The sequence below is a fragment of the Ursus americanus genome, chromosome 22, assembly GCF_024610735.1.
Source record: "Ursus americanus isolate L20-20 chromosome 22, mUrsAme1.1.p, whole genome shotgun sequence".
NCBI lineage: Eukaryota > Metazoa > Chordata > Mammalia > Carnivora > Ursidae > Ursus > Ursus americanus.
In genome coordinates, this window is record NC_142148.1 from 29,301,980 (window position 1) to 29,328,185 (window position 26,206).

The 26,206-nt window shown below is 43.0% G+C and overlaps 1 protein-coding gene and 1 long non-coding RNA gene across 7 annotated transcripts in view; one reads left to right on the forward strand and one right to left on the reverse strand.

Annotated features, from left to right (window-relative positions):
* Positions 1 to 8,254: 8,254 nt before the first annotated feature.
* Positions 8,255 to 9,858, reverse strand: LOC148108053 (uncharacterized). 3 transcript variants are annotated; one of them, XR_015720939.1, is made up of 2 exons: positions 9,386 to 9,858; positions 8,255 to 8,891 (listed from the first exon to the last, which is right to left on the reverse strand). It is a non-coding gene; the product is annotated as an uncharacterized LOC148108053 (long non-coding RNA). The 3 variants fall into 3 exon arrangements; XR_015720941.1 differs by having other exon boundaries at positions 8,255 to 8,894; XR_015720940.1 differs by having other exon boundaries at positions 8,255 to 8,958.
* Positions 9,859 to 10,017: 159 nt separating this feature from the next.
* Positions 10,018 to 26,206, forward strand: part of PANK2 (pantothenate kinase 2) — a 35,582-nt gene continuing 19,393 nt past the window's right edge. For 2 of the 4 annotated variants that reach the window (XR_015720937.1, XM_087853730.1), the window contains exons 1-2: positions 10,022 to 10,392; positions 24,089 to 24,441. Coding sequence is in view for 2 of the 4 variants with exons in the window: in XM_087853730.1 (XP_087709856.1) it covers positions 10,122 to 10,392; positions 24,089 to 24,441 (624 nt within the window). In the remaining 2 variants the exon portion in view is untranslated. Of the gene's footprint in view, positions 10,393 to 24,088; positions 24,442 to 26,206 lie in introns of all 4 variants that reach the window. The other 2 variants (XR_015720938.1, XM_045808480.2) reach the window with 2 other exon arrangements.

The window sequence follows — 26,206 nt, forward strand, 5'->3', positions numbered from 1 at the left end:
CCATTCCTTGCCACGTGGGCCTCTCCATAAAGCAGCTCCCAACATAATGTCTACCTTCATTGGAGCAAGCAGGAGAAAAGAGCCAGAGAGAGAGGGTGAGAGCAGAACAGAAGTTACAGTCTTTCAGAAGTTAACCTTGGAAGTGATATCCCATCACTTTTGTAAATTGCACTCACAGGGCAATTTAACAGGACATAGGGGCCATTGGGAGTATCAATGTAGAAGTTTTCTGCTATTGAAGGGGAAGTTGGCTCTGACCTGCAACAGGACATATATATGAGTTCTTTGGCCCAGCAATCCCATTTCTAGAAATCTAAGCCAAAGATACATTGGCAAAAATAAACAAAAACGTAGGTATGAGGCTAATCATTATGGCACACTTTGTAAGTAGCAAAAGGCTAGAGCAGCACCAGGGTAGCTCAGTTGGTTAAGCATCCGCCTTCGACTCAGGTCATGATATCAGAGTCCCGGGATCAAGCCCCACGTTGGGCTCCCTGCTTCTCCCTCTCCCCCCTGCTTGTGCTCTCTCTCCCTATCTCTTCCTTAAATAAATAAATAAATAAATAAATAAATAAATAAATAAATAAAATCTTTTTAAAAAAGAAAAAAAGGGTAGAAAATGTATAATATTTTATTTAAGAAAAAAGCAAAGCTTTTAGTTAAGAGTTGAGACTTGGTATTCCATGTGACTCTACTGGGAGAGGACTTTAAAAGCTTGGGCCTGGTTTCCTCTGAACTTTGCCCTACACAGCTTTCCCTTTGCTGATTTTGGTTTGCATCCTTTCCCTGTAATAAATCTTAGCTATGAGTACTACTAAAACAAAGAGAATTTGGATTGGAATCTCCTGTCTATTTTCATGAAAGGGTAAACCAAAAACTAATCGCAAAAATGATTGCCTATAAAGAAAAGGCAGGAACAGAAAGGAGGGTTCAAGGACAGAAGCCAGACTTTTCTGGATGTACCTTCTTTTGTAGATTTGACTTTGGAACCATGTTACTATTTTACATAATTATATAACAAAGTTAAATTTAAGATTTTTCTATCTCAGGGCGGCTGGCTGGCTCAGTTGGAAGAGCAGGCAACTCTTGATCTTGGGGTTGTGAGATTGAGCCCCATGTTGTGTGGAGAGATTACTTAAATAAATAAAACTTTAAAAAAAGGTTTTTTATATCTCTAAAAATTGAACCAGAATGGGGCAAAAAGAACTCATTGTGTATTGAATTGATGCCTGAATCACAGAGAGGAATTATTTCAACTTTAAAGCACAACAGTTTGATTTTTCATCCTTAGTGCGATATATCCTTAGGACAAAAAGGGCTGCAAAGAAATCTTAAACAGTATTTAGTAATCGTCTTGTTGGTAATAATATTGGTATTTTTATTCTGAAACTATTATCTCTAATGATAAAGCAAATAAATAGTGAGTGTTGTTAAGAACTTAGATTTTTAGGGCAAGATAAAAGAAATATCAAACCAAAGAAATTGGGGTGCCTGGGTGGCACAGCGGTTGGGCGTCTGCCTTCGGCTCAGGGTGTGATCCCAGCGTTATGGGATTGAGCCTCACATCAGGCTCCTCCGCTGTGAGCCTGCTTCTTTCTCTCCCACTCCCCCTGCTTGTGTTCCCTCTCTTGCTGGCTGTCTCTATCTCTGTCGAATAAATAAATAAAATCTTAAAAAAAAACAAAGAAATTAAGTAAAAACTCTATAATCTTAAAAATGAATGGAAAAATATTAGTATAAGTGTATGATATATTTTTCCTCTTTAAAAATATATTTTCTAGCTCTATCTGCCAAAAGGGCCTAGAAACAGTGAACAGCCCAGTAGCAATGTGCACTCCTGGTGTCCAAATTGTGGCCTCTAAACATCATTTCCTACTGATAGGAACAATTACTCTTCGGAGAAATGTCTGATTCAAGATCTGGACAGGAAATTTACAGAGTTGAGGCTGGAACCTCTTGTCATACCAGAGAACAAGAAAGCTATATAAGACTATTAGAGTCATGTTTAAATGATTATGGAGTCAATCTGAAGGGCTTCCATTGACCAAATGTAGGACAATCTGAACATCAAAAAGAAGAGTGACTCCAATGGATTGAAATTCATCAAGTATGTTTTAAAATGCATGAGTTCATAATAATACTAAAAGAAAATAATTCATCAGTCACCTCTAGAAGATACTAGAAAACTGATTCATTCTGAAAACTGGTCAATAAAGAGAAAGAATCAGTCCTGCCTTAAAACAAAAACAAAAACAAAAACAAAAGCAAAAAAAATGTGGCTCCTGGCTGGCTCAGTCAGTAGAGCGCACCTGCAACTCTTGAACTTCTTTTCTTAAAAAGATTTATTTATTTATTTGAGAAAGAGAGAGAGAGAGAAAGTAGGGGCAGAGGGAGAGAGAGAATCTCAAGCAGTCTCCACACCCAGACTGGAGCCCGAAGCAGGGCTTGATCTTACTACCTGAGATCATGACCTGAGCCAAAAACCAAGAGTTGGGTGCCATGCTGAGCATGGGGCATGGGGTCCAAACTCATGACCCTGAGAGCAAGACCTGAGCTGAGATCAAGAGTCAGACATTTAACCAACTAAGCCACCCCACCAGAAACAATTTTAACTGCTCTACATATATTATTTAACTTTTCCCCAAAGCCTATTACATTTATCTTTCCATTAACATAGACAATATATATTTATATTTTTTTCTGTTAAAATACTGTGAGAAGCAGCCTATAGTATCTAAAGATATTACAAATTCCTTTTGATGGCTGCATAGTGTTCCATTATGTGAACCTGTCATTGTTTATTCAACTGAGGTTTAGCTAGGTTAAGCAGCTTGCCCAAAAGCACTCAGCTGGTGCTGATAGGATTTGGACCAAGGTCTGGCTGACTCCAAAGCCTGTATTCTAAATTAATGCTTCCCAGACTTTAATACATATATGAATCCCCTGGGGCTTTTGCTAAACTTGCAGATAAGGTGGGTGTGGGGTGGGTCCTGAGATTCTGCATTCCTTACAGACTACTAACTGTGCCAAAGCAAGGCCAGCCTAGAAAACTTGATCTGAGCATTGATTGCACATTAGGATCACCTGGGAAGTATTAAAAACTTAGTGATAATGCCTATTGGTGTTCTCTTTCAGTGAATTTGACCAGCGACAGGGATTCTTTAAGGACAGCACAATAAATTCTGCAATAGTCTCCATCTGCCAAAATTGGGTAGACAATTTTTCTCTTGTGCATGTGTCTCTTCAGCTGCCTGAAATCTGAGGATCCTTCAGAAATGGGGTCACCATTACGGTAGGAAATTTATCATTCAGGATATTGGATCATGGGAGAGGACAGGATGAGTAGCCTTCAAATGAGGGCTTGATTTTGTTTTAAGACTTCAAGTAAGAGGGGCGCCTGGGTGGCTCAGTCGTTAAGCATCTGCCTTCGGCTCAGGGTGTGATCCCGGTGTTCTGGGATCGAGCCCCACATCAGGCTCCTCTGTTGGGAGCCTGCTTCTTCCTCTCCCACTCCCCCTGCTTGTGCTCCCTCTCTCGCTGGCTGTCTCTCTCTCTGTCAAATAAATAAAAAAAAATCTTAAAAAAAAAAAAAGACTTCAAGTAAGAGAAAACAATGTAAGCTAGATTAAGAAAAAAAGGAGTGAGGGAGACATAAGAAATATTTTAGAATATTTTAATGTTACAGGAAGGGAACCAAAGACAGGAAAGTCATCAACCCAGGAAAGGATAGAAGTGGGCAGGACTGGAAGAACTGGAAAAGCACTCTTGTTTTTCTGTTTTGCTCTGTGCATCTGTTCATTCTTGGGTCTCTCTGCAGATCAGCTTTCTCTGTTCCTTTGCCTGCATGAAGATGTGGCATCACACTTTGAGAAAGGAGTCCCTGCCCCAAGGTCGGGGGGGGGGGGGTTATGCTTGCAAACATGGCCGTTGGGGCCTAATCTACAGGTAGGTAGGGGGATTTCTGGGAGAAGAGGGAATGTTGGTGAGGTGGCAGGCATGAAACATTGTCTACTACAAAGATGTTAGTATTTTAAAGGATCCCAGAGTTGTTATTGCCACTGTAATCATTTGTGTGTGTGTGTCTGTGTGCATTACTCTGTGAAAGGCACTGTAGGGGATATGAAGATGCACACTTTTATTCTCGTAGCTCTCATCATCTTGCTGAGATTATAAAACATGTACACCAAGAATGTTCAGACGAGGAAGTATGTGATACATGTCATTAAGAGTGACATAAAAGATTAGAAGGTTCATGGCTAACTGCGGTAATCTGTGAGGACGTTAAGGAGGAGGTATCTTTTGGGCTAAACCATGGACATAGGGGTGAATTTTGAGTAAGCAGAAATGTGGTGGGAAGGAATTTCATGTAGAGATGAAGGATGAGGTTTACAGCTGGGCAAGAGTCAAGTCTGTCCGGAGAACTGGGAGACACTATGCAAGAGTATGGGAAGTAATGAGGAACAGTGGAAAGATGCTAAATGTGGGTATTAAGTGTTTTGGATATTAAGCGTTTTGGATTTTGTTCTGTAGGCCAAGAAGCCATTGAAACCTTTTTCTTTTCTTTTTTTCAAGTAGGCTCCACGCCCAGTGTGGAGCCCAAGGTGGAAATTGAACGCGTGACCCTGTGATCAACAGCTGAGCTGAGATCAAGAGTCAGACGCTCAATGAACCTAGCCACCCAGGCGCCCCTCATCAAGACCTTTTAAACAGAGGAGAGATTATACCAGAACGGTGGTATAGTAAGATTAATCTGGGAGCAGTGGGCCTGGAAAGTAAACCAGAACAAACATTTAGGAGGCAACTGAAATAAGGTGCTGAGAGGGCTTTTTTGGTCTAATTTGATAGCCACCAGACACTTGCGGCTACGGATCACGTTTTTTTAAGTTTCTTTCTTTATTTTTATTTTTTTTAAAGATTTTATTTATTTGAGAGAGAGAGAGACAGCCAGCGAGAGAGGGAACACAAGCAGGGGGAGTGGGAGAGGAAGAAGCAGACTCCCAGCCGGCAAGCCTGATGTGGGGCTCGATCCCAGAACGCTGGGATCACGCCCTGAGCCGAAGGCAGACGATTAACGACTGCGCCACCCAGGCGCCCCTCTTTATTTATTTTTAGTAATCTCTATACCCAATCTGGGACTCAGACTCACAACCCAGAGGTCAAGAGTTGCATGCTTTTCAGACTGAGCCAGCCAGGCGCCCCTATTGACCACTTTTAATGTGACTAGTGCCACATGTTGAAATAATGATGTGTTGGATATATTGGGTGAAATATACTAATAAAATTAATTTCACCCATTTCTTTTTGCTTTTAAAAATGTGGCTATTAGAAAATTTAAATTACACATGTGATTTGCATTTTTTTAAAAAGATTTTATTTATTTATTTGACAGAGAGAGAGACAGCCAGCGAGAGAGGGAACACAAGCAGGGGGAGTGGGAGAGGAAGAAGCAGGCTCCCAACAGAGGAGCCTGATGTGGGGCTCGATCCCAGAACACCGGGATCACGCCCTGAGCCGAAGGCAGACGCCCCTGCATTATATTTCTATTGAACAGTGTCAGACTCAAGGAAACAGCATGAGAGGGAAGAATTATATTGCCCAGAGGAACAGAAATGGCAGTGCCATTAAGAGAAAGAGGAAAGGGGAGCTGTTTAAGAGGAAAGAGGACAAACTTGTTTTCCAAAAGCAGATGCTTTTACAAAAATAGTTCCCCCTTACCTGCAAGAGATACGTTCCAAAACCCCCAGTAGGTGGCTGAAATCACAGATAGTACCAAACCCTATATATACATGTTTTTTCCGTCAATACACACCTACGATAAAGTTTAATTTATAATTTAGGCACAGTAAGAGATTAACCACAATATAGAACAAAATAGAACAATTATAATAGTCTATTGTAATAAGTTGTATCAATGTGTCCTCTTACTGGCCTGTACTCACCCTTCTTGTGATGATGTGAGATAATAAAATACCAACGTGATAAGATGAAGTGAGGGGAACAAGGTAGGTGTTGTGATGTAGCCATTGGCTACTAGCAACCTTCTGACAGTATTTCAGAAGGATCATCTACTTCAAGACCGTGATTGACCGTGGGTAACTGAAGCCTGGGAGAGTGAAGCTTCAGATACGGAGGGGACTACTGTTGGATTATTTGGGGATGAAGTTAATAATAGCCATCAAGATGGAGCACCTGGGTAGTTCCGTTTGTTGAGCGTCTGACTCTTGATTTCGGCTCAGGTCATGATGTCAGGGTCGTGAGATGGAGACCCGTGTTGGGCTCTGCACTGGACGTAGAGCCTGCTTAAGATTCTCTCTCTCCCTCTGCCCCTCCCCCTCTCTAAACATAAATAAAAAAGCCATCAGGCTTTTAAAATGGAAAGAACTAGATCTTCATTGCCTTTAATATAACAGAGATGTGACTCATTTTTATATTTTATATCCAGAGGTGAATTTCCCAAAGTGTGTCTAAGGAAAAGATTTCATGAGAAAAGGATTCCATGGTCAATTACATTTGGAAGACAGATACATACATACTTCAGCCTCCTCTTGGAGATTCATCATGCCCTTCAGTGTATTCAAAGCTGTAAGAAGATGCACTTAAGGGCGCCTGGTAGCGCAGACATTGGAAGAATGTCTAGGGGCTTAATAATTTCACGATTTTCATATCTTTGTCCTTGGGAGGGATAATAGGCAAGGTTCGCCCCAATTCTCCACACCATTATACTCTGGAAAAAAAGACCTTGTGCTTGAAAGGGAACGGATTCTATGCTTTTCATTTCCTTGGCACCAACGCGGCCCAGTGGAAGGAGAAAGAAGTTCATCTGTAAACCTCTGCGGCTTGGCACTCTTGTGATCCTACTTTTAATTATTTACTCCCGAGTGGTGCTCTACTTTAGCTGCGAGAAAATTCAATAGAAACTTAAGAGAGGGTCTGTCCCCTGGCTGTTAGGAAGTAGTAAGAGACGAGGAAGTGAATCTTCTCACACCCTCTGGGGGCCAGAGGGCAGACTGTGGGCCCTAACATGCCTCCAGTGATGCTCTCCTTCCTGGTATTCACATTCTTGGGTAATATCAACCCACTTTGAAGAAGGCTGATCTGTGGAATCATAGGATATTCGATACAGCAATAGGATATTGCAGAAATGAGAAGATATTGTGATTTCTGCATGTTTTTCCTTGAATCACTAGCTTTGGGAGAAGCCAGCTGTTATATTGTGAGGACCCTCAAGCAACCCTATGAAGAGGCCCATCCATGTTGTGGGAGCTGAGGCCTCCTGCCAAAAGCTAGTATCAGTTTGCCAGTCATGTGAATAAGCCATCTTGGAAGTGGATCCTCTAGCCCATATGCCCTCAAATGACTGCAACTTCATGAAAGACCCTGAGCCAGAACCACCCAGCTAAATTACTCCCAAATTCTTGACCCACAGAAACTGAGATAATATTTATTACTCAGCCACTAAGTTTTGGGGTTATTTCTGACCGAGTAAAAGGCAACTACTATGGTAGATGTGTATTCTGTGTGATGTTTTGTCCCTGAAATGGCTCTAGATTTGCAAATTATTACTTTAGAATTTGATTAGTTCCTCCAAAACATTATGCTTACCATGACCTCTGTGCTGCTTATTCTGGTCTGTATACCAGAAAACTGGTTTCTCCCCAAGGGTAAGTAACTGAGAGAACTGATAAAAAAACAAAAAAACACAAAAAACTTATTGATACTCTCCCTATAAACTGTTTTAATAACCAGAGAGAAAGAAAACCTCTTAATCACTCCTTTCATTTGACTTTTTTGAAAAACAAAACAACAAAAAAACTTGCTCCAGGACAAATCTTCAGTTTTTTTTTTTTAAATAAATGTTTTATTTAAGTAAAACACACATACAGAAAAGTGCACAAAACAAGTGAACCTCTTGATGACATATTGCAAAGTGAACACACCCACGCAGCCACCACCCAGACCGGAGAAACTGAACACTCCCAGCCCTGCAGAAGTCTATCTGTTGCCTGTCATCACGACTCCCTTCCCCCACAAAACACCACCATCCTGACTGCTAACATCATTTATGAACATTGAACTTCATATAAATCATATGGTATGTATTCTTTCATGTATGGTTTCTCTTGCTCAGTTTATTTGCATTTTTCATTTAGGATCATAAACATCTTGCCTAACTGCCATTAGTGTATGCGTCATCCATTATTTTGGATAAACTTTAATGATAGCCACAAACGGTTATTAAGATCACACCAAAGAGTGAAGACACATGTATTTATTTAAGAAGACAAAAAGCCTTCTAGTAACTTATTGGAATTTTACTGAATTTGTGCCTTTTGGTTACTGTGAGGCAGAGAGTGGCTGAACTTCTCAGGAATCCAGGTTCTGTCATTTTTTAAGCTGTGTGCCTCTGGTTAAGTTGCCTCATCATCCGTGTTGCTGGGAGGATTAAAGGACATGTAAAGGTACTCTGTACACTGTAAACAAACAAACTACATACGTATTTCAGGTGTTGTTTTGCTATTGGGGCTTCATCTTGGCAGCCCTGGATGATGATGATGATGGTGATGGTGATGATGGTGATGATGGTGATTTCTGATTCTTCAGGATGATCTATTAGGACTCACAGACTTGGATGAAAGCTCTCTCAGGTCAAGGAGGACCAGATTGGTGGGGGGTAGAAAGAAAGGCCACACTGGGTGCTGAGATTTAGAAGACTAGTTACAGGTATTCTTAGTTCTTGTAGGATCCATCTGGGATGGCTTCTTGCAGGAGCTGGAATTTCCAGAGTTTGGATAACTCCAAAGTTATTCCTCGTCAGGGGAGCTAGTCTGGAGTGAGCATAGTTAATTTTGTTCAACAAGCAAAGGAGAAGCTCATCTTTCTTGTTCCGCCGGCTACTAGCAGTCATTACCGGAAAGGTGAAGAAAATGAGGGCTATCACCCAAGGGACATTACAGTGTCCTGGGGGAGGCACTTATGAATAATTAGCAAGCAAGAAAACCCCACAGTCCCATTAAACTTCATGGAGTGAGGGATTGCCTTGAAGGTACAGAACAAGGCACGATCATTTCAGGCTGGGGTAACCTTTGGAGAAGGGTGGTTGGAAGCGCCTTTGGTAGGTGTGAGTGGTCAGCATCTCAGGGTTGGAGGTGACTATGTTCTCGCTCCCCGCCCCCGCCCCCGCCAAAGGGACGATAATGATTAACGCGCACACACGCATACACCCCTAACAACACAGGCTCCAAGGCAGCCACCAAATCCTTCTATATTCCCCCAGTGCGCTGCACAGAAAAGGAGTCCAGACTGTCCTTCAAAAAGCCAACCCTACTCCCCGGCTCCCGCACCCCCTCCTTCAGCACAGGAGGGTGGCGGAGGATTTATAACCCACCTCTTTCTTCCAGTTGCCATGGAGACCAGTCCCAGTCCTTTCATTCCTTCTGGTACCAGGAACATTTCTCCAACGCAGACGGAATGGAGGGGGCTTAGCCCAAACACGCCCGTGGCAGTGCTGGGGGAGAGAGTGGTGGTAAAAAAAATATAGCGCTGAGGGACTGGCGGCCTCGACGCCAGCAGCGGAACGGGGCCGAGGGACAAAGACTAAGGTCAGCCGCGGTTCAAGACCTTCTCTTTGCCAAAGACTGGCGGCCAGACGATGGACAGCACACTGCTGGGCTGGAGGAGGGTGCGGGCCGGGAGAGACGGGACGCAGCAGCGGGGCGGGACGCTGGGGCCCGGGGAGCTGACCCATCCACCTGTGCGGGCGGGTGCGCCGACCCCTCCACCCACACGTCCATTGGGCGGTGCCGCCATCACTCTCCCTTCAGCAACACCGCCTTCTCCGCGGCCAAGCCCGATCCCCTCCCCCGCCACTCTCCGCCCCGCCCCGTCCTGGGAGCCTTTCATTGGACGGAGGCGCGGTCGATCCGCCTCGAGTGAGGGAGACGATTGGACGCGAGGCCTTCGGGCCGCCCTCAGCCTATTTGGATTGGCTTGCTGAGCATTGGCGCAACGGAAGAGGCGGCCGGCGGAGGGTGCGCTTCTGCTTGGGCTGTACTGCCGCGGAGAAGGCGACAAGGGATCCGGCGCTGGGGGGCTGGCTCGGGCGGCAGCAGTGGCTGCTGCGGATGGGAGCGGGCCGGCTCGGCGTGCCCATGGAACGCCACGGAAGAGCGGCCGACACCTCCGCCTCGTCGGCGGGGGAGCCGGCGCCCGAAGGGGCTGATGGGCGGCGGCGGGAGCTGCTGCGGCGCCGGGCGAGCAGCGCGTCGGAGCCCCCAGTCGGGGCCTCGGCTTCGGCTTCGGCGGAGGGCGTTAGACGAAGCCGGCCCGGCTCCTACAGCGGCGCCCCCTCGGCCTCCCGCCAGCGCGTCGAAAGCCTTAGGAAGAAGCGGCAGCGTAAGTGCCCGGCGGGTCGTCCTCGCGGCTCGCCCTGCCCCCTTCCGGCCCGGCTGCCGTTTTTCCCGCGCGCCCGCGCGGGGACAGTGCCCCCGCACGGTGGTCCCAGGTTGGTGCATGGGCTGACAGCCGACTGGAGGCCTCGGGTCCAAGCTCGGCGGATCGGGGTTCGGCCCCCGCCCAGCCCTCGCGCGCATTGGTGCGCGCTTCTCGGTTGTGGGAGTGGAGGGTCTTTACCCAGGGACTCTTTCTCCCTCTAGCTCCTTGGGTATTCTTTTCCCGCGAGTCACGTGATTTTGTCCTCAAGAAGGCTTCTTTTGACTCTTTTCCACCGCTTCCCCTCCCCCTAAATCCTTTGACTCGCCAATGCCTGTCTTCTGTGGGTTTCCAGAGAGCTGTCCAAGCCGTTAAATCCCCTTAATCTGGAGATTTCGGGCTTCCTGGAAAATGGTTAGCCGACCCTTGAGTTGCTGCAGGCCTAAAACTGGATTCCGTGTTCCGTGCACTTAAGCTTTGGCTGCTTTTCTTCCCGTGAGAATTCGGGTCATCTCTCACCCAGATATCTCCTCTGTTTTCTTTGCATCTGTTTGCTGATACTCACGATTCAGGACTGTAGCATTCTGGGCATGGAGGCTTTTTCTTTTGAGGGAATCTCGCCTTGGCAGTTGCACATGCTCTTCCCTGAGAATTGCTTTCTCCATTTTATTATCAGACTTCTTTTTCTGCGTTGTGACCTAGTACAAATAGTCCCCCCCCCCGCCCTTCCCCCCTTACAGGTCTTCAGTTCAGGTTCTCTGTTTGGCAGCCATTGCTACTGTTGAAAGTATCCACTGTCTTAATACTCTAATATGAGCTTTATCATATAGTGACATTTTACATATGGTTAGATCTTTTTTTCCTTGTCGTTTCCAATTTCTCTTTCAGGAAGTCCCCTTGTTTTAAATGCAGATTATGAGAGTGAGGGACAGTGGCAGGATGAGTGTAAGGTCTTTATTGGATAGTCTTGTACCTTAGCCCAGCCACCTGGTTGCTTTACTTTTATCTTCTGTGATTTGGATGATTAAATGTTAAATGTAGCCCTCCTTTGCTATGAAAAGTTTGGGAGTTTCAGTTATTTTGTCTTTTTAGGTCTTATTGAAAGAAATTTGAAAAACAGATTAACTGCTCTCAACTTACACCATTTCTAGAGCCAGTTACCTAGTTTGTGTTTTATTTGAGAAGCATCTGATTTTTAAGCGGTGCACAATATTTGTGCCTTAATGGTTTTGTACTACATCATTGGAGAAGGATGTAAATTCCAGAGATTCAGCAAATAAGAATCCCAGCCATGTAGCCAACGGTTTTTGGCCGTTGGCCGTAAGGATTCTAAATAAATATTGTATTTTGGCTGTTTGCAGGGGTCAGGCACTCTTAAAATTTTTAGGCATTCTTCTGAGAGCTTTAATAACTCATTAGTACTCATAACTCTGAGGTAGGTGGTAGTATTCCATTTTACAGATGGGAAAACTGGGGCACATTTGCTACGTGTAAAATGGCTTGTGAGTTGTAGAATAGAAATGTAAATTCAGGAAGTCCAGCTTCAAACATCCTCTTAACCACTGTGTTTATTGAATTGTTTATATTTGGTTAGCTGTTTTTTCATTGCTCTAAGTCTAAGCATAATCTCCATCTTTTGTGTTCAAGGCTTACTTGAGGTGAAAATTTCTTTTTTTTTTTTTTTTAAAGATTTTATTTATTTATGTGACAGAGAGACAGCCAGCGAGAGAGGGAACACAGCAAGCGAGTGAGAGAGGAAGAAGCAGGCTCCCAGCAGAGGAGCCCGATGTGGGACTCGATCCCGGAACGCCGGGATCACGCCCCGAGTCGAAGGCAGACGCTTTAACGACTGCGCTACCCAGGCGCCCCTGAGGTGAAAATTTCTAGCTACTGTGAAAGTACTTCCAAATTTTGAGCATAAAAATGACCTTGGGAGTTAAAAATGCAGATTCCTGGGGTCCAACTCTTATTTTTTTGAATCAGAATCTGGAGAGGGTTCTAAGAAGTTGCATTTTAAAACTCCTCATATCATTTAGGTACAGGTGGCTCAGAGACAGTTCTGGAAAACTCTGGTTTAAACTGTAATGGGGGAGGGGTGATATGTAAGGTGGTTTTGAGATGACTTTTAAGGAACTAAGACAGATATTCATGTTGGAGGGCTTATTTTTTTGTTTTTATGTTTGATGCTTGTCGTGGTCCCCTTTACTGCTTTCTCTGATAAATTATGAAAGCCATCTCAGGTAATGAGACCCGCCAAAGAAATAAACAAGGTATTGTTCATTCTTCCATTAATTTTTTCTTTTGCTGCCCAGGGTGCACCAGTTGGGTGAAGAGACAGCCCGTTGATTGCTGAACCCTTAAGAATGGTGTTAACTTTGAGAGAATTCAATAAAGACAAAATCTCTGTATTTATCTTTGGGGAAGTTGGGTATAGGGTGGTACCACCTTTCTTTTGAGGTTAGCAAGCCTCGTTCTGATGTCCTTATACTACTTGTCGAAAGGGAGGAGTCTAGTCATCATTTGAAACTAGAAGGAGCTACTCAGTTTATTTTAGGAATTCTTGTGGCCCTGATTATAATCCTATTCTGCTACACATGTTCCCTAGAGCGGTGTGATTCTCAAACCTGGTCTCATCCCAGACTTATACAGGCATTAGGGATGAGGCTGGGCATGTCTGTGTCTAAGAAGTTCTTCACAAGGTTTAGATTAGGTGGAGTATGTCTCACAGGACTGAGAGAAATACCAAGTAAAGGTTGATTTAAAATGATGGAAACAAAGATGCTAACGATGGTTATATAGTGCTCACTTCTTTGTGTTAGACATTGTGCCAAATATTTTATAAACTATCACTTAAGTCTCACAACTATCCTGTGTGGCAGGTTGTGGTTTTTTTTTTTCCTAACCCCCAGTTTCCAGATGAGGAAACTGTCAGTGAAATTTGTCCTTTGTTCAAGGGTGTATAGCAAGTTAATAACGGAGCTGTCTTTTGATTGTAGATGTCTGACTTCAGACCCAGTGTTCTTGACTTTCCCCATTTTTGAGTGAGGGAAGGTATGTGCAGTGTAACCCAGAGCGGTTCTCACATGGAATCACTCAGAAGCTTAAAAAAACCCTTCAGGTCTCTGCAAAAGGGTCTAAGAAATGCATCTGTTTAATTTTTAAAATTTCATTGAGGCATAGTTACATACAGCAAAATGTACAGTTTTGACAGAAGTATGCAGGCATGTAACAAGAGAACATGCATTTTAATCATGGTCCCAGATGTGCAGCAGATGTGTAGGAGGTGTGGGAACCTGGGATGAGAGTGCCCCATGGGTGGGGGGACGAGCTGGATCTTTGCACGTGACTCAAGCGTGGTGTAGCACGCCAGGGAAATCTTTGGGACACACTTCTTTTGGACTCATCCCAGTCATGCAGTATCCCTCACTGCCATGGATTTAGAAAATAAAGCTTTTGTTTATAGCTTGACAATACTAGCGTGGCAAATGGATTGCTTTTCCTTGGCTTTTGGGGAGCGTCAGTATTGGCAGGGTAGAATTGGTGCTGGGGCCCTGGGAGACTGTCCCTTATTATGTGCAGTGTTTCATCTTCAGCTGGGGAATTAGGGAAGGAGCTCCTACCTGTGAGGATTTCTGTTGCTTTGTATTCTACTTTTGAGAGAGGGAGAGGATGGGAGAGGATGCTTTTTAACCTCTATCAACTTTAAAGCTAAATGAAATCAAAGTAGACATGGCTCTTCATTGTGGATGTGTAACAAATGTGAAGCATTAAGAAGGGCCTAAAAATAATCCAATTACGTAGCTGTGTAAAATGGTACAGTATGTTATTTTGGAAGCTATATGTGTGAATGGTGCACTTAGGTAATATGATTGTTCAGTGTTGGCATCCCCGCCCTCTTTTTTTCTAGGCAAGGAGTGATGTACGCTATTAAAAATCTTTTGCTTCAACACATGTTAAAAGGAGAGAGGAGGAATACAGTAGTCTTGTAGACCGTTAGGACCTTATCAGCAGAAAAGAATAGTTACTTTGAATTGTCATTTAAAAGACCAGTGATGTTTGTTGGGCTTAAATTTATAACCTAGGGAGCATTTTTCAGGTTCGTATCTTTGGGGTATCTTTAACTTCAGGCACTGTTCTTTCTCAGTTTATTGTGTTGTTTCTCAGTTTATGTCAGCAAGACTGACCATCATGTGAAAACCCCTTTTCTAAATAATGGCTTAAAGTTTGCTTTCTAAAGGTGGGAGCCATCTTTAGTTTTTAGTAGCTTATTAGGTTTCGTGTGTTTATATTTCCTGAATGTAGAATTTATTATGGAGTCTGCTGGTTTGATAATATATATTATTTTATAGGAATTAGGGAAGGCTGTTCTTTAGGCAGCCTTTAACTTAGTCCCCAAGTTAAAATTATTTTAAATAAGAATAATTATTATTAAAGTACGACTTGTAAGGTGAGGCCGAGGATTGCTGCCTAGACCAGCCTAGAGGTTTGGGTTTGCAATGCTTAACCAGATGTGGTCTGGTAAAGATGTAGTTTGTGATGTTGGGAAATTGAGCACACTTCTGTAGACCATTTATTTCCTGTGGGGAAGCATTTCAATTGTTGAGATCCATTATGAGATGGACGTGGTGCTGCAGGTGGTTTTACATAAATAACCTGTGCGGGAGAGTTTCAGTTCGTTCTAGAAATGTGTCCTGGGTCATGTATGAATTGTCTAGACTGAGTACCTTGAGGCCTTAATATCAGGAAATAGGCTAAGGGTTGCAAACTGACTGAAATAGCTGAAAATTAATGGAATGACTCACAAATTAGAAGTGATAAGTAAGTGTTCTGTTGGTGAGATATGAAGACTGATGGTATAGTTGGAAGTTCGTTTGTCCTTGACTTTTCCCAGCAGAAGCACAGTGTTTTGAACAAGGATTGGAAAGCTTATTCCAGTATTCATTATATTATGGTATCTGGGGCAGTTTTGCAGTCAGTGAGAGGCTGAATGTTTAGAAATAACAGAATTCTATGGCCTGACAGAATTCTCTCAGCCATTATCAGAGAACATGTGTCTAATGGACCTTCCATGCTTCTCAGTGTTTCTTAGTTCTTGCATATGTAAATGGTTTGATGAGTAGTACACAGAAAAATCCTGAAGCCGTTAAAGGCTATAATAAACATATGAACTTAGCTTTGCTTAAGACTCCTTTTTTTTTTTTTTTTTAAGATTTTATTTATTCATTTGACAGAGATAGAGACAGCCAGCGAGAGAGGGAACACAAGCAGGGGGAGTGGGAGAGGAAGAAGCAGGCTCATAGCGGAGGAGCCCGATGCGGGGCTCGATCCCAGAACGCCGGGATCACGCCCTGAGCCGAAGGCAGACGCTTAACGACTGAGCCACCCAGGCGCCCCAAGACTCCTTATTTTTCTTTATATATTGTTGATCTTCCTGATTACTTATTTTTTATTTTTATTCATGTGTGACAGAGAGAGCATGGGCAGGCGAGAGAGGCAGTGGGTGGGGGAGAAACAGATTCCCTGCTGAGCAGGGAGCCCGATACGGGCCCTCTCCCAGCTGGATCCGAGGACCCGGAGATCATGACCCGAGGGGAAGGCAGACACTTAGCCTACTGAGCCACGCAGGCACCCTCTTACTGATTATTTAAAGTACTATTTTTTAAAACTGCTTTTTAATTTTATTTTCATGTTAACTCAAGAATATGTGTTCTGTGCTCTTAGGTTTGTATAGATACTTGTGGAAAGAGGCTTGTTGAGGGTTTTCGGAAGTCTGGATTTGAGTCCCACCTCTGCCTTTCCTTGACTGGAACCTTGGGCCCTTTTGCATTTCTGTTTTCTTGATGTTTTTGAGAGGGTGGTGAGGAGGGGCAGAGGAAGAGAGAAAATTTTAAGCAGGCTCTACACTCTGTGCAGAGCTGGACATGGGGCTCAGTCCCAGGACCCTGAGGTCATGACCTGAGCCGAAGTCAGGAGTTGGTCGCTTAACCGACTGAGCCACCCAGGCACCCCTACCTGCACTTTCATTTCTTAATCTGTGAAGTGGGATGGTTATAGTAGTTGCCTTATATGGTTGTTGCAAGCTTTAAATAAGCTTATACCGTCAAGTGCCTAATAGTGCTTGGCTGTTCATAGATGATCATTTAAAATATAATAGCCATACATTAATGTTTAGGTTTTTTAATCTAAGGAAATGGGAGTAAAGCTTAATTTAAAGCTTAATTTAAGGACCAGTCTTCCATTGGTCTTAGATATGTCCAAACCTTCAGATTCCAGTCCTGTCGATGTGATACGTTTGTTGGTGGAGTGCCGTGTTCTGCTAAACTCAAGGTTGGCAGCGATGGTTAAAGGAGTGGTGCTGCAGGTAGGAAAGTAGGAATCAAATCTCCTGGCTTCCATCATATCCAGTGCTGTTGTGCTGTTGTGCTGGAGCGAAGAAACTTTTCCTGTAGATGCCAGGGACAGACTTTTCATGACTTGTGCCAGGTTGTGTTAGGCCTGTCACTGGCAACGGAATTTTTGTAGGTGTAAAAAAAGTAGAGAACTATCCCTGGGACCAAGGGAATGGCTGCTGGGGAGTCAACCACAGCGTTCTCTTTAGAATTGCATTGACATTGTTAGATTATCTTGGGGGGAGTTGACATTTTACAATATTCAGTGTTTTCTCCTGGAATAGGATACATCTTTCCACTGCTGTGATTTTCAGGATACTATTTTAATAGTGATTGTACATATTTAGTGTTAAGATTTGTTTCAAAGTATTGTTATACGTGACATTTTCCATGTCATTTTCTTGTTGGGTTTTCCTTATTATATAGGAAAAGGTATTGATATTTGTATGTTGTTTTTATCCATATACTTAAAATTTTTTGGTTTCGTTTTTTTAATTGAGTCTCTTTTTATTTTTTTTTGGAATCTATTGAGGTAATTTCTAATGTGAAAACCATCTTTTGCATTCCTGAGAAGAATCTCTATTGACCATGGTGTATTACTCTTACTGCATAACTGGTTTCTGTTTAATAATTTAATGCATTTTTTGTGAGATATTTCTTTTCCAGTTTTGATATGAGGTTAGAATGACTTGCGAATCTTTTTAGGGTTTTCTGTACTCTGGAGGCTCTTAAAGGTTTGCCTGGAAACCATTAGGGCCTGGTGCTTTTTTGTTCTTGTTTGAGTGGTAGATCTTTGATACATTTAAAAAATTTTTCAGTGCTTTTGATTTGTGATTTTGATCTTATTTTGAGCATTTTTTGTACTCTGTTTTTTCTCGCTAGTTTTCTCTTTAGTGTACTTTTTAAAAAGTTTTTATTTATTTGAGAGAGAGAGAGGGAAAGCACAAATTGGGGGGAGGGACAGAGAGAGAGGGAGAAGCAGACTCCCCATTGAGCAGGAAGCCTGGTGCAGGGCTTGGTTCCAGGGCCCTGAGATCATGACCTGAGCTGAAGGCAGACACTTAACTGACTGAGCCACCCAGGTGCCCCTGTTTAGTGTACATTTTATTTTATTTTACTTTTTTTTAAAGATTTTATTTATTTGACAGGATAGAGACAGCCAGCGAGAGGGAACACAACCAGGGCGAGTGGGAGAGGAAGAAGCAGGCTCCCAGCAGAAGAGCCCGATGTGGGGCTCGATCCCAGATCGCCGGGATCACGCCCTGAGCCGAAGGCAGACGCCCAACCGCTGTGCCACCCAGGCGCCCCAATTTAGTGTACATTTTAAACATTAAAATTGTATATTGTCCATTTGTACAAAATTGTATACTTGCACAGTCTCTGGTTATATACTTAAAAAAAGATTTATTTATTTGCGAGAAAGAGGCCTGAGTGAGCCCTGTGAGTGGGGGGCTTAAGGGGGCAGGGGCAGAAGGAGAGGGGGAGAGACAGGGAGAGAAGCAGACTCCCCACTGAGTGTGGAGCCAGCAGGGGGCTCAGTCTCATGACGCTGAAATCATGACCTGAGCCGAAATCAGGAGTCGGTCGCTTAACTGACTGAGCCACCCAGGTGCCCCATGGCATATACTCTTTTATGTCTTCCTGCCTGCCTTCCTTTTAAAGAAAATTTTCATCTTCTTTTTCTTGAATATACGTATCAGACATTTGTCTGTTTTAATGACTTTCTCAAAGCTTCATTTTATCCATCAGCTCTACTGTGGCTTTGCTCATGATGATGTTTTTCTGATTTCATTTACATCTTGGTTTTATTTGCCTTTCTGCTTGGGGTACTTGGGTGGCGCATTCGGTTGAGTGCCTGACTCTTGGTTTCAGCTCAGGTTGTGATCTCAGGGTCATGAGGTCCAGCCCTGTGTGGGGCTCCGTGCTCAGCATGGAGTCTGCTCGAGAGTCTCTTTCCCTCCCCCTTTGCCCCTCCTGCTCAGGTGTGTGCTCGCTCTCTCTTGCTCTCTCAAATAAATGAATAAATCTTAAAAAAAAATAATTCCCTTTTGCTTATTTTGGGTCTATTTTATTCTTTTTCTAGCATTTCACTGTATGTGACCTTCCCTTTTATTTGGGTTTCTTCTTTTTTTAATCCATTTGATAAACATTTAAGGCTAGAAATTTCCCTTTGGATACCACCTTGGGTATATAGCCTATTGATTTTGATACGTACTGTTCTTATTGTCATTCATTTAAAATTTTTGTTTTGATTTCTTCTTTAATTTCAGAGTTAAAATAAGTGGTTTTAAAAGTTCCCAGGTGGAGAGATTTACTTCTTTGTGTTTGTTGGATTAATTTATAATGTTGAGGTATTGTGGAAAGCGAATGTTCTTTGGAATTTGAGGTCCTTTAAGCTTGTACCGTTAATTTTTTTATGGTTCATGAGTATTTGGAAAGGAAGGTATTTTTTTGGATACAAAGTTACTTGTGCTTCATAGACCCACCTTATTAGTTTGATAGTCAGATCCTCCATATACCTTTAGTTTGTGTGTGTGTGTGTACACATTTTTGTGTCATCTCAAGTTATTGTGTAGATTTATCAATTTCTCCTTGTTTTACATATTTTTGAAGCATTTGTTAGGATCCTGTCAATTCTACTTCTTTTATGCTCATGATATAATTTCTTTCTGTTCTCTTTTAAGGCTTTTTGTTTGCTTGAATTTTGTTTAGTCTGCTAGTATTGTATTTACTTTCTGTTAACATTTGCTTAATACAGTGGAGTAGCATTGTTCAGGCATTCATTTTGCTTACCCAAATTCAAGTGTATAAATGTTAGAAGTCAGTTGAATAAATGGTGCCAGTGATTCTACACAACAAATTGGTCAGTGCATATATAATTGCAAGTGAGTATAGGATGGGACTTGTGAATCCTATTTTCTTGGTAGATTGCCCTTTGGAGGGGCACATCTCATGTGAGCGTTAAATGCAATGCTGGTCTTGAAACATAAGGTTTGACTTTAACCATATCGTGGTTCCTCAATGTAAGTCACCTGGTGTTACATCAGTCACCAGTGAGGTGCTTAAGATTTTGATATCAGCACTTCTGACTGAACCCTGTTTTCATCTTAAAGCATGATGGGACTCTGTTGTGGGTGTTTTGCCATTTATTTACCTTCAGTCTACTTGTTACCTTAAATGTATCTTTTTATGTAAGCATATAATTGAATTTCCTCTTTAGAAGGGAAATTTGACTGATTTGTGATTACCGATACGTTTATGTTCATTTTTTTTTTTTTAGATTTTATTCATTTGAGAGAGAGAGAGAGTGTGCGCCCCCCCCCCCCCCCCCCCCCGCAGAGGGAGAAGCAGACTCCCTCCTGAGCCAGGAGCCCAATGCTGGGCTGGGAGGATGCTGAGCCAGGAGCCCGATGTGGGGCTCGATCCTAGGACCCAGAGATATGACCTGAGCCACCTAGGCCCTCCATTCCTATCATTTTTTTGTTTTGTACTTGCCATATTTTTTTTTCTTTGTTTTTGAACTGATTTTTTTCCATAGTTGTTTGAAGGTCATATGTTCATTCTTTTTTCTTCTTTACTTACCTGTAAATTTTGATGCGTTTAAACCATCACTTCATTCTTATTTAGAATTAATCAGAATCTGTATCTTCTTTCCCCCATCAAGACAGAAATGCAGTTTGCTTCACTTCCCTCTCCTTTCTCTTCCCTCTTCACTTCCTGTGTTGAAATCATGTATCGTAGTTCCAGATTGCTGATTTTTTGAAAGTCGTATGTATTGCTGCTTCCTTTGCTTATCATTGTTTCTTAAAACTCATACCTTCTTGGATGCTTCTTATTGGAATGCATTTACTAATTGTTTCAGAGAAGGTTTTTGAGTAGTAAGCATTGAGTTCTTTCATGTGCGAAAATTTCTTTTGCATTCCTCCTTGAAAGCTAAGAGTTGGCTGGATATGTTTCAAAATCGTTTCCTTATAACTTTGAAGCCAGTGCTTCGTTGTCTTCTGGCATCTGTGTCGCTGATGAAAACTCTCATTCCACCTTTATGTGATTTATGTATCTTTGTAGGAATTCAGTTTTTTCCCTTTGGAAGTTTTTTTTTTTTTTATGTTCAATTAGCCAGCATTTATTACATCATTAGTTTTTGATGCAGAGTTCAACGATTCATTAGTTGCATATGACACCCAGTGCTCATCACATGTGCCCTCCTTAATACCCATCACTGGGTCACCCCATCTCCCCACCCCCTCCTTTCTGTAACCCTCAGTTTGGCCAGAGTCCAGAGTCTTATGGTTTGTCTCCCTCTCTGATTTCTTCCCGTTCAGTTTTCCCTCCCTTCCCCTGTGGTCCTCCGTGCTATTCCTTGTGTTCCACATATGAGTGAGACCATCTGATAACTGTCTTTCTCTGCTTGACTCATTTCACTTAGCATAATCCCCTCCAGTTCCATCCATGTCGATGCAGTCTTTGGAAGTTTTTAGGATTTCTTTTTTTTTTTTTTTGGAAGTTTTTAGGATTTCTTGCCATTGATTTAAAAAAAATTTTTTTAAAGATTTTATTGAATTTTTTGAGAGAGAGCAAGAGAATGAGCGGGGGAGGGGCAGAGGGAGAGGGACAAGTAGACTCTGCGCTGAGTGGGGAGCCCGACACAGGGCTAAGTTCCAGGCCCCCCCCTCCATCATGACCTGAGCGGTAGGCAGCCACTTAACCGACTGAGCCACCCAGGTGCCTTGGATTTCTTGACATTTCAATAGCATGTGTCTAACTCTGCCCTTTCTCCACTTAACTGTTAAGTGTTAACTTCAGTGTTCCGCTTAACACTTAGTGAACCTGATGATTTATGTCTTTCTTCCCTTTCCTCCTCCAGGAAATTTCTGGGACTCAGAGAAGGTAGATATTGAACTTCCTGGTTCTGTATTTCTGTATGTATATCTACCTTTCCTTCATACTTGACAGGCATTTTGGGAGAATCTTTCTTTTTTCCATTAATTTTTTTGTGCCCATTTTGCTGTTAAATAAAGCTGTCAAGCTTTATTTTGGAAATAGATTTGTTTCTTTTTTTCTTTTAGAAAATTCTTTATTGAGATATAATTTACACACAAGCAACTGCACCCGTGTAAAGTGTACAGTTCCATGCATTTTGACAGATATATACACCCACAGAGCTTTCCCCTCACCTCCAGCAGTCAAGATTTGGGGTACTACAGAAAGTGTTCTCCTGCCCCTGGACAGTCCTTCCCTCCTTTCCTCCCCCAGCCTATGATACGCTTCCTGTCAGATGCAGACATGATTGCTTTCCATCTCCTGGAGTTTCATATAACTGGAATCAGAGTATGCAGCCTTTTGTTCGAGGCTTCTTTTGCTCAGCCTGTTTTTGAGATTCATCTGTTAAGCATATAATAGTTTGTCCCTTCCCCCTTTTTTTTGGTTTTGAAAGCTTCACACCCCCACCCCCCCTAAGAAATTAACATTGATAAAATTCACAGACTTGACTTAGATTTCACCAGTTTTCCATAAACCCTTTTGTGTATGCATATTTAGTTCTGTGTAATTGTCACATGTAGATTCTTGCAGTCACAACCACAGGTGGCAGTCATTTCTTAATTTCGGATTTGTCCTTGTGGTAGCTTACTCATTTTCCACGGATGAGATCTCATTTTACCTCTGAGGATATTTTTGATTATTTTTAAGTCTCCTGTTTGTTCCTGCAACTCTTTCTTCAGATGTTTATTTTCTCATTTTTGTGGCATAGATTTCCCTTTTGGTGATTCTAATTTGTAAAGTGATCATCTCTATGTTGAGGATTGCTGTTCTGTCAGTGGATGCAGTGTCTCTTTACCAACCTTTCAGGATGGATTGTAGGGATATATGGCCAGGTGTGGGGGCTCCTCATTTCTTCTGAGTGATGGTAGATAGTAGATGCTTGGGTGCCATCCTGACTCTTTGGCTTACGCGCCTGTGTTTAGTTGAAGACTTGGCCTCAGCGGGGATGGAGCGGGGAGGGTGGAGGTGGGAAGGTGGTTGGTCTGTGCAGTTGCGCCAGATGCATTCCCTGCCCGGTCACCCATGACCCCCGGAGCCTGCTCCTGTAGCCCCGGGGCAGCTGCCCTCTCTACAGCTTGCTGGAGCTCCCCTGTGCGCTCTCAGTGTTCATAGCTACTCCCAGTTTTTATAGCATTCTTCTTTTGAGGTTTTTGGACAGTTACTGCCTCTGTCAACCTAGTTCTGCTGATCATATCATTTCTTGTTTCCCAGAACCATTTTGAAAAATAATATATCAGTACATCTCTATCTTTAGTCATTTCTGTGATCTAAGCTGGGAGGGCAAGGCCTGCCCGTCTGTGCAGTCCGTCTTCATCCGATCACCTGAGGCCGTTTTTTTGGAAGGATATTTTGGGAACAGATATAACTCTGAAATGCCTATCCATTAAAGTCCTTTGAAACCTTTTGTTTTGGGGACCTCAGGTTTTGAGGGACAAATTGACCACTGGAGCTTACATGTTTCATGGGTTGGGAATTTCCTCTACCCCTAGTTTGCGTACTAAACTGGAGCTCTGAAAAGTTTCAACATTTCTTCTTTCTTTCTCCCTTCCTTCCTTCCTTCCTTCCTTCCTTCCTTCCTTCTTTCTTTCTTTCTTTCTTTCTTTCTTTCTTTCTTTCTTTCTTTCTTTCTTTCTTTCTTTCTCTCTCTCTCTCTTTCTTCCTTTCTTTCTTTCTTTCTTTCTTTCTTTCTTTCTTTCTTTCTTTCTTTCTTTCTTTCTTTCTTTCGATTTTATTTATCAGAGAGAGAGAGGGAACAAACAGAGGGAGCGGGAGAAGCAGGCTCCCCGTTGAGCAGGGAGCCCGATGCGGGACTTGATCCCAGGACTCTGAGATCATGACCTGAGCCAAAGGCAGATGCTTAACTGACTGAGCCGCCCAGGCGCCCCTCAACGTTTCTTCTTTAAGCCAAGGGGAAGGATGTAGATTTTCATTCTCAATCTCCCCCCCCCCCCAGCCCAGAGTTGAGGTTCATGGGTAGTCAGTTTGTTGTTTTTTAATATTTCATAGTGTAGTTTGGGCTTATCTGTATAAGAGGGTTGAGTTGGGTTGTATTCTGATTTTTTTTTTTTAAAGATGTGTTTCCAAATCAGAATCCTATTTCTTTTCCCAAATCCCTTTTTGTATTTATAGTCCTTGGAAACCTCAAGGTATGGCTAGGTTTCTAAACCAATACGTACGTGTTTAGTTTTCAGAAAAAAGTTGTTCTGACTTTTTTTTTTCTTTCCATTTAGTTTTTCCGTGGTTTGGCTTGGATATTGGTGGAACCCTGGTCAAGCTGGTTTATTTTGAACCCAAAGACATCACTGCTGAAGAAGAAGAGGAAGAGGTGGAAAGTCTTAAAAGCATTCGGAAGTACCTGACCTCCAACGTGGCTTATGGGTCCACAGGTATTCGGGACGTGCACCTGGAGCTGAAGGACCTGACGCTGTGTGGACGCAAGGGCAATCTGCACTTCATCCGCTTTCCCACTCATGACATGCCTGCTTTCATTCAGATGGGCAGAGATAAGAACTTCTCGAGTCTCCACACTGTCTTTTGTGCCACTGGGGGTGGAGCGTACAAATTTGAGCAGGATTTTCTCACAGTATGTATTTTTTAGCTTATATACAACATGTGGTAATCTGATTCTTTTTTAAAGATTTATTTATTTGAGAGAGAGGAGCAAGTGGGTGTGTGAGCGTGCGTGGAGTAGGGGCAGACGGAGAGGGGGAGAGAATCTTCAGGCAGATTCCCCGCTGAGCACAGAGCCTGACATGGGGCTCTTGATCCCACGACCTGTGACCCGTGAGATCACGACGTGAGCAGGAGCCAGGAGTTGGGCACTCAGTCAGCTGAGGCACCCAGGCACGCTGGTCATCTGATTGTTAAAGATAATACCAGTAGGAAGTGGTGGGCTCATTTCTGTTTCTAATGGAACTTGAATTTTCTTGAGTCTGATGAAGCTTAGGTAGATGTAAGTGAGGGGTGGTCAGGAGTTAGCGGTCTAGAGGTTGTTGTAGAGTTTACTTTTTGCCCAGTTCAGGTAAGTTGATGAGGCTCAGCCCCTGAAAGCGTAGCGTTTTGTTCTTCTCGTGTGGGAACAATAGCGAAGCCGTGATAAGCGGACTGAGGGGCTGCCTATGAGGAGCGCGTCGTTGAACCTTAAACAGTGAGGGGCTTCTGGCTGGCTCAGCTGGAAGAGCACGCAACTCTTGTTCTTGGGGTTGTGAGTTTGAGCCCCATGTTGGGTGTAGAGATTACTATAAAAAAAACCCTCTTGAACAATGAGATTGAAAAATAATTTGGGGGCGCTTGGCTGGCTTAGTTGGTGGAATATGCGACTCTTGGATCTCAGGGTGGTGAATTCAAACCCCATGCTGGGCGTGGAGCCTACTTAAAAAAAAAGTAAAATAGGGTGCTTGGGTGGCTCATTTGGTTAAGCATCTGCCTTTGGCTCACGTCATGATTCTGGGGTGCTGGGATTGAGCCCCGAGTCGGGCTCCTTGCTCAGCGGGAAGTCTGCTTCTCCCTCTCCCTGCCCCCACTCGTGTTCTCTCTCTCTCTCTCTCTCTCAGATAAATAAAAATAATGCCTTTAAAAAAAAAACAAATAAATTTAAGAAAAATAATTTTTAAAAATGTCATTTCATGTTGTAAAATCGTTTCCTGTTTCATCTACCACATAATTTCTCCTGTCCCCCTCAGTTGTTTCTTGGCAAGTTTACTATTTAAAAAAAACAAGGAACTCTGGTCCAAAGCAGTGGCTTTTCAGTCTCAGGACCAGTTGGAAATGGTTAACAGTGGAGCCTCCTCTCCCCAGACGCCTTCTGATATGTCCTGTGCTCGTTGTAGGAGTGTCTGAGTCACGTGTGGACACTGGGGAGTGCCAGGGGGTACCTACTTTTGTTTTCATTTAGTGAACACCGAGGCTAGGTCCGTTGAGGTGGGCTGGGGGTGGGGTAGGTGGGAGAGTGGACAAGTGAGTTGGCCAAGACCTGGACCGTTCAGCGTGCAGTGTAGACTGAAAATATCTTCAGTGACCATGTTTTTAATGCACGAGTGAGAGTGTTGTTCTAGAGATTCTGCCTCTGCCTTTGTCACTCTGCCTTTTTTTTCTCCATGTGTCATTGTATGGTTGGTGACCTTATCCTCTTTCTTTGTCTTCTGTCTCCTTTCTCTGATCACTGACCATAATCATGAAATAGAATTGACATGAATTTTTTTAAACAAGTGTCTATTTGCTTGAATTTCTTTTTTTTTTTTTTTTAAAGATTTTATTTATTTATTTGACAGAGAGAGACAAGAGACAGCCAGCAGGAGAGGGAACACAGGCAGGGGGATGGGAGAGGAAGAAGCAGGCTCCCAGTGGAG